This window comes from Acomys minous (assembly GCF_964271855.1).
Source record: "Acomys minous genome assembly, chromosome: 4".
NCBI lineage: Eukaryota > Metazoa > Chordata > Mammalia > Rodentia > Muridae > Acomys > Acomys minous.
In genome coordinates this window covers 101,943,140-101,955,632 of record NC_140486.1, presented here as the reverse complement: position 1 = coordinate 101,955,632, position 12,493 = coordinate 101,943,140, and the positions used below count along the sequence as shown (strand labels likewise).

Below are 12,493 nucleotides of genomic sequence, written 5' to 3'. Positions count from 1 at the left end.
TTGAAGACTGCGAGTCATTAACCTTAGTGGTGCCTGGGCTCCCAGAGTTGGAGATTATCAGGAGACAGGAAGCTGGGAAATAGGTAGGCATTGTTTAGGGTACATACAAGAAAGGGAAGGAAGGGAAGAGCTGTTGGTCTACTAGAAAGATGGGGAGAGAAGGACGCATTCTCTTCCTATACCTGGGTAAGGTCAAGGGCCGAGTGCTCAGAACAAAGTGCTCAGGACTGTGGAGAGATCGCTTTTAGGGTTCCTGGGGTTTGTCTTCCTAATAGCACTTTAGAGTTTCCCACAGGTCATGAACCATGAACTTCCAAGGGAAGTGCTGGGACCAGAACATGGCACTGGAAGAAGGTGGGACTCTGAAACATGGAGATTTTTAACTCACTGTGTAAGGTCTTTGCTGCTACAGTCAAACAGGGTTACCCGAGAGAAAGGGGGACGCACCTAAATTCAGTCTTAAAACCATTGTGTGAAGGCATGCAGTGGACATGTGGCCCTCTTCTGACGTCAGCCTCTAGCGGGGGCTCCCTGGCTAGGTTAGTAAGGGTAGGTCAAAGGACAACCTGGGGTCTTGACCAATCACGAAGCTCCTCTGATGATACCGAATATGTTTGCTCCCATAGACCCAGATGGACATGGACCTCAGGATTGCCTGTTCTAAAATAGGGCGAGCCATCTGTTCCCTTTAATCTCGGCTGCCTTTTTCATTTCCACATGTCTAAAGCGAGAGGATGTGCTAATACCGCAAGGTCAAGCGAGGGAGTTCCCCGTGCTCTTCAGATCCTCCAGTCAGGGCTCCGATTTTGTTTATTTCATTGCTCGCCCCTTTTCTTTTTGGAAAAGCTTTACTTTTTGTATATTGACATAATTGTGAAATTGCATGCTTCCGGGGTGTCCCATTTCCTAGGTATTGTTATGCTGGCGGAGAACAGCTAATCTTATCAGTTGGCAGAGGGTAATCTCAAGGTTGCTTCAGGGGCCTTGCAAGTCCCCACTGGTTACCTCGAAGCCGTTTCTTGCGGTGGCCTCTGCACACAGCCTGCTTAGCTGCACGTCTAAGTGGCCACTTAATAGATATTGTCCTGGATCTGACTCTCTCAGGCAGAGAGAGAGAGAAGAACGTAGTTTCATATTTTCATCCTCAGGGAAAATTCCATCTCTAGTTGGAATTCTTTGTTTGGAATGTTTTCCTGTGGATCGCCTCCGTAGCTAGAAGAAAATGTATGGCCAGGGGGGGTGATGCTTGTTCAGGTGAGGCGGGGCCGGTCTGGAGAAGTAGAAGGAAGCATCTATGAGCTCCCTCAGATGCTCCTTCCACGCTTCATTCTCCACGTCCCGTGAACAGCTCTTGGGAAAATCCTTCTAGCAGGATCCAGAAGCTGGCTGCCGTTTGCCATCTTTTGCAGATGAGCGGCGGAGGCACAGAGTGCTTAAGCAATCTGTTCAGAACGTCAGCGCTGAGTGGGAAAGCTGGACTGGAGGCTTAGTCACACGGACCTTGGTCTCGAACCCTTGGACACCTTGGGCACCAGGCTTGTCTCAGCCTGGCCAGCATTTCATTCCTCCTTCCCTGGGCTCCTGCTACCTGATGTGTTTACTTGGGTCCTGCAATCTATGTCAGAGAAAGAGATGGATGTCCTGCTACCTTTAAAAGGGAGCCTGCGTCAGCAAGCTGTGCCTGTGGATTTCCCATCTTACTGCCATGTTTGCTGGCAGTGGTGAGATCGATAAAGGAAGAGTACGAAAGCTACCTTATTTTGAATCCAGGTGGCCTCTGTGAGGATGGACAAACTGACCTTCACCTTGGGGAGGCTGGGGACCATTCAGGACAGGAAAGCAACTAGTTTTTTTTTTTTTTTTTAGGAGAGAACTACCCAGCTAACCCCTTCGACAAAAAAGCATTGTAAAATTTTAACACCCGCTTTTATGAAGGCAAACACAATCAGTATTATATGTTGAGCTTTTGACTTAAAAAGCTAAATTTGTTCTGACCTTAAGATGAACAAAAACCAGTCTCCAGTGTCTGCCGTGTCTAATGGACAAGTTTGGTCCTGCCTGTAGATTCTAGGCTTGAGCACATATCATCCGAGGGTGCCCATCTCTTTGCAGATATATCTTCAGAGTTGGCAGACGGTGCTCTGGGCATTCGATTTTGAACTGACCTTGAAGACTCAGCCAAGGGACTCTTCTTTGGCTACTGCCTGTGGTTTAAATGCCCAGGAGGGCTTGAGCAGATAGATCCGCAAACTGAGTGCTCTGGGTGCCCTGGGAAGACCCTGTGCCCAGTTCCGTGGGGAGCTGTAGACTAGTGTGCCTGTGGGTGGAAGTGGCCTGGGGTGGGGGGGAGGAGCTAGATCTACCCAGTGAGTTGAGAAGTTCCTGGCGCTTGGGGTAAGGACTGAGCAGAACAGTGCCACGATGCTTCAAAGATTGGTTTAAGGAGGTTGGGGAGAGCTCTCAGCATTTGAGGACTCATGTTTTGTTTCTCACGATTTGGCCCACTTCAGACTTCCCTGAGCTTTTTCTTCAGGTCTTTACCGCTGTATCCATCTAAGAACGCAAGGGTCGTGCTTACGTTTGTGTTTATGATAGTTCCCAGATGCATGACCCAGTCCCAGAGGGTGACTCTGCAGGGACCTGATAGTGCAGAGGAAATCTGTGCAGCGGATAGGGTGACTTAGTTTCCATACTCCGAGGAACCCAGCAGGCAGCTAAATAGAGGAATTTGACCTTTCTTGGGGGGAGGGGAAGAGTTGGGTTTCCCCTCTTCTGGCCTCCCAGAGCAGGAAAGGGAGGGGGGTGTGTGAGGGGTTCAGGGCCTGGTTCCAGGGTCTGACTGAACCCAGGTTGAACAGAACGCCTCTTCAGCCTTGATGAACAGGTGGAATCTTTAGCTTTCCCTATGGCTGATGCTGAGCTAGAAAGACTTAAGTTTTCTGGTCTCAGGCAGTTTATATAAGTAGCTCAGCACTAAGAGCTTTAGGCAGACCTTTGTCTTCAACAGTGTATGCGTGACCACTTCCCTTTTGTGACACCCCAAGGCCATCATCCTCTGTTCTTTCTTTGGGCTACAAAACATGGATGTTGAGGGCATGCTGGAAGATGTAGAACTGTTTTCCAAGCCTGATCTACCCCCAAGAGTTGATGTATTCATTCTCTCTATGTCTGTCCTCAAGATGGTGTCTCATGTATCCCAGGCTAACTTTGAACTCACTTGTCACCTAGGATGGCCATGAACTTCCAAGCCTTCAATCTTCCATGTTGGGATTACAGATGTGTGACATGACACCTGGCTTTGTCCCCAGAATTCTTATCCTTTGTTTATTTATATTTTTAGTGTCCTCTTCCTTCCTCTTCCTTTTAATATCCCTTGGCACTGTTTACATGCTATTTCTTTCTTATTTTTCTTAAGTATGTGTGTATATGAATGGTGTGTGTGTGTGGGTATGTGTGTATGTATGTATGTGTGTGTGTATGTATGTATGTGCGTATGTATGTATGTGTGTGTATGTATGTATGTATGTGCGTATGTATGTATGTATGTATGTGGGTATGTATGTATGTGTGTGTATGTATGTATGTGGGTATGTATGTGTGTATGCATACATGCATGCATGTATGTATGTATGTATTCATTCATGAGTGGGGGTACAGACACACATGTGCCATGGTGTGCATGTGGAGGTCATAGACCAAGCTTGGTGTCAGTCTAACCTTATTTGAGGAAGGCCCTCTTGTCACCACTTGTTTTGGTGTACACTAGGCTCGAGGATTTTCCTGTCTCTGACTCCCATGTTGTCACAGTGGTGCTGGGATCATGGACACGTTACTTTGTCTAGCCTTATGCTGGGGGGTCTAGGAATCTGAACTTGGGTCTACATGCTCACATGACAAGCACTTTACCACTTTACCACCTACACCATCTCCCTTGTCCCCTGGACACCAGATATCCAGAAACTAGGCTTCCTGGACCGATAGTGTGGTAAACCATCACGGTTCTTATGTAATGGTTCTCCATGGGTCATATGTGAAAAACACCAAGCCTTTTCAACTTGGGGCCATAGTGATTGTTCTTTGGATGCTCAGCGTCTTTTTGTCCTGTGCTTCCTGATTGCGAGTTAGCAAATAACTGGGACAATGTCTGTCATCATCAAAGTGACAGCTGAAAGCGGCATGATAGCTCCTGTTCCAGGTCATAATCCAAGAACTGCTTTACTTCTAACAGACTCTGCTCAGCTCTGTGAACTGTTGGGTAGACAACAGTCTATGTAGGAAAGCAGAGGCACAGAGCGGTGATGTGCGGGGACACTCGGCTGATAAAGGGGCACAGCAGGGCTTTACTTGAACACCCTCCCTCCCCTTCATGGATATAGCTCCCCTAAATGCTGCTGAGCCCAGTGAGAGCAGGCCAGGTGTCAGACTGAAAGGGAAGGGAAGGAGCAGAACAAACTTCTACTGACGATGGCTTTTGGATGCTAGGGCAGCTCAACAACAGCAGGTGCAGCTACTAACACTGCTCCCCGGTACTGTACCTGGCATGAAGAGCTGACTCCTCTCTTAGTTGAAAACATCATCTAGTTTGTATTAACCCAGGCAGGGCAGTATACCTTATCTTTTGCAGATACCGCTGGCTCCTTCCAATTTGCAGTGCTGCCTAGGAGGGGGACCAGTGGTGTCCTCAATACCATTGGGTTCTCCAGTGTTCACTGGGGACTACATGCCTTGCATCAATGTTTCTATAGAACTACTTTAAGGATTATGACATTTGGGTATAGGGACTATAACGTTTTGTTGAAAAATACTCCTAGGGCTGGAGAGATGGCTCAAAGGTTAAGAGCACTGGTTGCTCTTCCAAAGGGCCTGAGTTCAATTCCCAGCAACCACATGGTGGCTCACAACCATCTATAATGAGATCTGGTGCCCTCTTCTGGCCTGCAGGCTTTACATGTGGGCAGAACACTGTGTACATAAATAAATAAATGCATCTTTAAAAAAAGAAAAGAAAAACTCCCCCTATACATTCAATTAGATTTCTTTTTTCTTGAGACAGGGTTTCCCTGTGTAGCCTTGGCTGTCCTGGAGTTCACTCTATAGACCAGCCTGGCCTTGAACTTACAGAGATCCGCCTGTCTCTGCCTCCCAAGTGCTTGGATTAAAGGTGTGTGCCACCACCACTGGCTTCACCTAGATTTTTGGGTGGGCTTGTGGGCAGTATGGGCTGAGGCTGGGCTAATGGTCCCTTGACTTCTAGGGTATGCTGGCACGTAGCTCCCTGGTTATAGACTGATCACACCATTCCTAATCTGTCACCCTACCCTGCAGGGACATGAGTCAGTCAGGCTGAGACTGGGAACTAGGGGCTGCTTTTAGAGTCCCCTGTGCACAGTGGGCTCTAAGACAGCCTGAGAGACTGAGTGGCTGTTCTGCAGCAGACAGCGTGATCAGGTTTCATGGTCTGTGAGCAGCTAGCTCTACAGAGTCGGAGAAATCATCTATCGTTCCTGGACTGGGGCCTCTCAGTGTGATGGGGTGTAACACACAGGTAGACTTAAACAAATAAAGCCGGCGAGATCAGTACGATAGCAGCCTATGAGTCCAGGGGCCTGGGAGCAAAAAGACTATAGGAACTTTTCATCAAGGATGAGCAAATGAAGTGGTGGGCGTGCTGGAGCCTGGTTGGTAGCTACCTGCCCACCTTGGACTCACTCGCTTGCCACCCATGCCATTGCCCAGGGATCTTGCCGTGGTAGTTTTCGAGACCTCAGCTAATCTGCCATGAAGGAGAACTTAAACTTGCGCTCGGTTGTGAGTGAGTCTGGTATTTTCCGATGGAGCAGGGAATGACCTCCTGCCATTCCACGTTGAGGGCCTAGTGGCTGTCTTCCTTCTGTGCTCCTATGTCCCAGCTTTGGAGGATGAGGGCAGAAGTGAAAATGGATCTCCCGTTTCTCTGCAAGCCACACAGTTCGAGTTCAACTCCTGGTCCATCCCTGAACAGGGATGTGATCTCAGTCAAGTGGCAGGCCTCTGTGGGCTTCAGCTTTTCTGTGTGTGGAAGATAAGGGGGTGCCAGAGGAACCCCCACCTACTTATCACTGTGCTCAGATGCCCCACGGAAGCAGTTTCAGGGAGAGGAATGCATTTTCTTGGCAGATAGTTTCAGAGGACTTCATCCACCATCAAGAGGGAGGCAGTAAGCGCGGGTGGTGGAGGCTTGTCGCAACACAGTCTGAACCAGAAAACAAACGGGTCTTCCACCCACAGCAGCTCCCCTCCACCAGGCAGGCTCCAGGCTCTACCGCCTCCCTAAACAGCCGCCTCCACCTGGGGAGCAAGAGTTCAAATCCACCAGTGTGTCTGGGAACATTTTGTATCCAACCCATGATACCTCCTAAAGAGTTACCATGAGACAGAAATGGAAATCAAGCTAAGTTGTGGAGCATGGGCCCTGGGGCATGGTTGTCCCTCTGTGTTACTCTTCTCCTGTATAATAACAGCCATCTTCCCTGAGGTTAGGGTTCAGCAGGCCCCCTCTCCTCTCTGGGAGGCTGAGTCAGGAGTGTCTCCTCTTCTCTCTGCAGACAACGGTGACGAGCACTCTGAGGGAGGCCTGGTGGAGAACCACGTGGACGGGAACATAAACCTGCTGGGCGGCGGAAGCAGCGCTGGCCGGAAGCCCCTCAAGTCAGGGATGAAGGAGCTGGCCGTGTTCCGGGAGAAGGTCAACGAACAGCATCGGCAGATGGGCAAAGGTGGCAAACACCTCAGCCTGGAGGAGCCCAAGAAGCTGCGGCCACCTCCTGCCAGGGTCAGTGGAGGGGTGGGGCCTGACAGGGGGAAGGACAGTGTCTCACACCGGGAAGGGTATCACACCGTGCCCCACGTGCTCTGCCACCAGTGAACAAACAAAGAACTAGCAATATCACTGATGTATCTGATGACCTTTGAGGCCACATGGCACTCAGTCTCTGAGGTGGACTGAAATCTCCCCCTAAAACCTTCACGTTTCTGTATGACTTTGGGATACTGGCAGAGAAAAATCCAGAAGTGCAAATGAACCCCTTTGGGGTGAGCGGCTGCTTCTTCCCAGCTCATTTGCTGTCTGGGCAATTGGTCCTGCTTGGGTTATGTTAGGGAGTGGAACTTGGGCCATTGGTTAGGGTAACTCCAGGGAGAGAGCATTCGGATTGGGCTGGGGCATTGATTCTAGGGACAACGTCTGAATTGAATTGGGCCAAGACTGGAGATAGAAATTATAATCTTTCAAGCAGAGCCTGGTTTGGTTCTTTATGCCTATTGTCAGAGTTATAAGAGAGCAGAGAAAATTCACAGCCATGTGACTTTCTAGGGGGGTGGGGTGGGCACACTGGGGTTGGCTGACATGGATGCTGCCCTACTAGCCATCTGGTGTTAAAGGAGTCCCTTCCCTATGGATAATAGCAATTTACAAGGCCTCTAGTACCAGTGTTTGTGGGCTAATTTTTCTAACCCTTTCTGCCTTCAGACCCCTTGCCAACAGGAACTGGATCAGGTCCTGGAGCGTATCTCCACCATGCGCCTTCCAGATGACCGGGGCCCCCTGGAGCACCTCTACTCCTTGCATATCCCCAACTGTGACAAGCATGGCCTGTACAACCTTAAACAGGTGAGTGTGAGAGGGAGCCTGGGCTAGGGAGGTGCCTCCCCAGCCCCGCCCCCAGCCCCGCCCCTCGGCCCCGCCTCCTCAGCCCCGCCTCCTCAGCCCTGAGCTTAGTTTGCACTGCACCTGTTTGTAATCCTTGGAAGCTAAGAGTTGAGCCTTGAGTCAGGCTTCTGTAGCCAGAAGGATGGCACATCAGCCCCAGGAAGCTTCCCCTCCTTGGCCTCAGGCAGGTCAGGGCTGACTCCACTCTCTGAGCTGTCTTCTATCTGTGCTTGGTGTCTGTCAGGAAGGAGTGCCCTGGAGAAGTGACAGAAGTAGGCTTAAGCTCTTGCGCCTCAGCTTTTTCAGAGGTTTGGATGGAGCTACTCTAGAAGTGGGTTTAAACCTAAACCGTACACTGCTTTACTGAGAGCCGACCCCTGGGCCCGCCAGAGGTTGTCACTTAATAGGTTGGGTAGAAATCCACAGTCTGTCTCCCTCTCCCTCTCCTTTTCCACCCTCCTCTCTTCTCTTTCTGTCTCTGTCTCTCTCTCTCCCTCTCTCCCTCCCTCTCTCTTTTTCTTTCCTTCCCTTTCCTTCCCTTTTCTTTCTTTTCATCTGACACAGGCTTTCCCTGTATAGCCCTGGCTGTCCTGAAACTCACTCTGTAGACCAGGCTGGCCTCGAACTTATGGAGATCCACTTGCCTGTGCTGGGATTAAAGGCATGTACCACCATTTCCAGGCTGACAGTTTGCATGTCTAAGGAGCTCCCATGTATTGCTACAGGTCCATGAACCACCAATTTAGCCATTGGCCAAGTAGCCTCTCTGGTGTCTAGATAGGTCACGAGATAGAAGATTGGCGATTAAATACTGAAAACACAGTTCTAAACATAGTAGTCAGCAGCAAGAGTTAAGGACGTTTAAGTAAACTCCCAGGAGCCTTTGCTCTCTTGCTTCTCCATATGTATACGTCCTTTTAGGTGTCCCACCCCTCACTTCTTCCTCCACCTCACAACCTGTTACAGAGGAAGAAGAGCGTGGCCTGGGGTGGTCTGGGCTGTCATCATGTGAGTGGGCAGGAGCTGAGTGCAATGGGATGCTCTGGGGAGCTTTAACAAATACAGATGCCGGGGTTTAACACGAGAGCTTTGGATCTTTGGGGTATGGGGTAGTTTACAGGATGCTCCTGGTGATCCTAATAGCCAGCCGGGCTTGATTTAAAGAATAGATGTGTGGAGCCAGGGCCTGGGACACAAGACTCTACTACTCCTTCTTGGGTCTTGCTTCCTCAACTCTGTTGTCACACAGGTGATGTGACGCCAGTGTAAGCTAATTGCTTCAGTTGGAACTTGGAGGAGATAATAATCACCTTTAATGAACAACAGATGCTGTACTGTGCCTCCCGAGCCACTAAACCCAGTCAGGATAGTTATTGATGAAGCTTGTACGATAAGATCAGGGACCATGGACGGGAACGCCCCGAGTTCAGGTCTCCAGCTCTCTCCTTAGATCCAAGCTATATAACTTGGCTACTTGGCCAATGGCTAAATTGGTGAGTCCCAGAATGCTGGGCATAGATCATTTAGCAACCCGTGGGAGTTTCTAGGAAATGCACACTGTAACAAGTTACTTAATCCTTGCTACAGTTTCACAGCTATAAAGTGAGGTGAGGGGGGTGAGGGGGTGGGGGGGTGGGCGGGAACACGGACGGGGACATTAATGTTACCTAATGCTCAAAGTGGCGTGGCTAAACTCTATTCTGATTCTCCCATGGGAGCTGCGTCATTTCTTCCTCGTTGAGTGGCTCCAGTAGCCTGATCTGGTGTTGGTCATAGCCCCTGAGCCTACAGGATCAGGATCCTTCCGTGGCTGGTTGGCCATGCAGAATTTTAGGGCCACCTGGACAGGAATCTGCATTTTGACAAGCTTCCCAGTGTTCACGCATGGTTGGGTAAGGCCTCTGTGCCTCGGAATTGTATTCGCCCTTGGGCTGCATGAAGGAGAGAAGCCGAGGTATCTTTTGGGGGGGGCCCTATTCATATTTTCCTCTTCTTACCCTTTAGTGCAAGATGTCTCTGAATGGACAACGCGGAGAGTGCTGGTGTGTGAACCCCAATACCGGGAAGCTGATCCAGGGAGCTCCCACCATCCGGGGAGACCCCCAGTGCCATCTCTTCTACAACGAGCAGCAGGAGACTGGTGGGGTTCACGCCCAGAGGGTGCAGTAAAGCACAGCCAATCGGTGCCTGCCTAGCCCCCTACCCCCAAACACCAGCAGAAGTGGAGCGCGCCTGGGTAATGGGTCTGGGGGATTTCCCAGTTTTGACACATGTATTTATATTTGGAAAGAGACCAACACTGAGCTCAGAAGCCCCCCCCATCCTCTCCCACCCCCAGCTGCAGATAACCTGTACCTCTATTCCTGCTTCATTTCGGGAGGGAAAGGTGGCACTGGGGCTGCTGGGTGCAGGCTTGGGGACGGGGAAAGAAATTTTTATTTTTGAACCCCTGTGTCTCTTTTACTTAAGATTAAAGGAAGGAAAAAAAAATAATAAAGTGTGTGTCTTACTTGAGTCTTTGGGGCATTCCCCAGGAAAGAGCCTTGGAGGCCTACTGAACCTCAAGTCCATCTTGTCTCTAACACCTGGATGTGCAGGGAAGTCACTGTTTCCCCACCAGACATGGGAGCAAAAAAAAAAAAAAAAAAAAAAAAAAATTGCTTCTGTACCCAGATCCAGGCCTGCGGTGGAACCCAGGACCCTGCTGTTTCCCGCCAGAGATGGTTTCCAACCCCCTGGACCTTTTCTTTCTCAGAAGGGTGGGTGGTGAGGCAGAACAAAGGCATGTCTTCTTTGCAACACCCAGCAGGCACTGGAGACTGGATGCATGGTCTGCAATCCCAGCATTCGGGAGGCTGGGGAAGGAAGACAGAGCCTAGCCTAGCCTGGGCTACACAGCATACAAACACCACCACAAAGCAACACCAGTAAAAAAAATACAAAACAACAACAACAACAAAAAACAACTTCAGATGGAGCCTGGCATGGTGGCGCACGCTTTTGCTTCCAGTACTGGGGAGGCAGAGGTGGGCGGATCTCTGCGGGTTCGAGGCCAGCCTGGTCTACAAAGTGAGTCCAGGACAGTCAGGGCTATTACACAGAGAAACTCTGCCTTGAAAACCAGCAAAGCTTCAGATAACATTGCGGTGGGAGATGGAGAATGGGGAACACTGGGGTTTTCTTACCCTGAGAAAGGACTTTCCAGCTGTCTTAGGGGTTCCTATTGCTGTGAAGAGACAACACAGCAAGTCTTCTAAGTAAACATTTAGTTGGGGCTGGCTTACGGTTCAGAGGTTTATTTAGCCCGTTATCATCATGGCAGGAAGCATGGTAGAGCACAGGCAGACACGGTGCAGTAGGTGCAGTAGCACGAGCTGAGTTCTACGTCAGGCAGCAGGAAGAGGATGTGGCACTGGGCCTGGCTTGAGCATCTGAGACCTCAAAGCCAACCCCCAGTGATACACTTCCTCCAGTAAAGCCACGCCCATCCCAACAAGGCCACACCTCCTGATAGCACCACACCCTATGGGCCTACGGTGGCCATTTTCTTTCAAACCACCACACCCTAGGCAAGGAAGTTTACTTGGGCCCCCAAAGAAATGCAGATGACCCTGTTGCTGCGCTTGCTCAGAAGGTGCTCCTGGGAGGTTCTTAAAAAAAACTGGCTCCAGATCAGCGAGTCAGGCAACTACAGCAGGATCTATATGGACAAAGAACAGGGACTGAGCTTGGGCGGTGGTTGTGCACACCTCAGGCGGATATCCGAGTTTGAAGCCAGCCTGGTCTACAGATCGAGTTCCAGGACAGCAAGGGCTACACAGAGAAACCCTGTCTCAAAAAAGAAAACAATCTGCGCTGAGAGACTGGAAACTGAGTCCGAATACGGGGTGCGGGAGATAATTTTAAAGCAGCGTTCTGTGTCAGGGAGCTAATACTATTCGCTTTGCACCCGAAGCCCCAGTGACGTCCAGGGACTCTCCTCGCCCTCTCACAAGGGGAAGGCAAAGACGCCTCCCCAGTGCGAGGCTGGGCCGCGATTCCAGTCTGCACCCGGCCCCCTCTGGCGCCTCTCAAGCGGCTTTGCTCAGTCTTCTGCCTCATTATCTAGCACATCTGGAGATGTCCAGGGACACCTGGGACCTTGGGCAGGTGCCAGAACAGTAGATTCCTGGAGCAGACTCCTGCCAGGAACAGTGCTACTTCCGGGTAGAACACCGGGTGTCCTGCTGCCCCCGAAATCACTAGTTCAACTAATCTTCAGAAAAAGCACGGTTAGTGGTTTCATTTTACAGGGTGAAAGTGTCCAGACGTTCCTTTTGCTCAGGATCAAGGTATCCGGTCATCCTTGGGTAAGGCATCCCCTTAGGGGTGCACTTTCTTTCCCCCTGGGCCTAGTGGGCATGCGGAGGCTGCTGGGACGCACTGTACCAGATGGGGGAGGGCTTCTGGAGGATGTTTCAGGGTCATCCTTCTGTTACAGGCCCCCTCCGATAGCCACTTTGCTTCGGTTCTTTCCAGAACATCTTGTGGAAGGCTCTTGATGCTGCCACAACCTGCTCTGAGCGTTGCTAGTCCCCCTGATCGGCGGCGGAAAGACCGGGCGAGCTGGGTGGGGCTACTGAATGTGTCACTGATCTTTCACTAGAGGCATTAAAGACTGGCCATTGATAAACACTGAGGTAATACTGCCCACATGTGGCCATATGGGGGAACTGCAGTCAAACTCAGTTTGGGCCGTAACACTTTTTTAAAAGGGAGATCCAGGAACCCAGAATAAGAGAAATGGAGGTGCTGTCTCATAGGTAG

General features: G+C 50.4%; 1 protein-coding gene across 1 annotated transcript in view; it reads left to right on the top strand.

The window, feature by feature from the left end:
- IGFBP2 (insulin like growth factor binding protein 2) overlaps positions 1-10,184 on the top strand; it is a 28,033-nt gene extending 17,849 nt beyond the window's left edge. The window contains exons 2-4 of the mRNA XM_084780115.1: positions 6,585-6,811; positions 7,508-7,648; positions 9,692-10,184. Coding sequence (XP_084636241.1) covers positions 6,585-6,811; positions 7,508-7,648; positions 9,692-9,856 — 533 coding nt within the window. The 3' untranslated portion in view covers positions 9,857-10,184. The remainder of the gene's footprint in view (positions 1-6,584; positions 6,812-7,507; positions 7,649-9,691) is intronic.
- Positions 10,185-12,493: the final 2,309 nt, after the last annotated feature.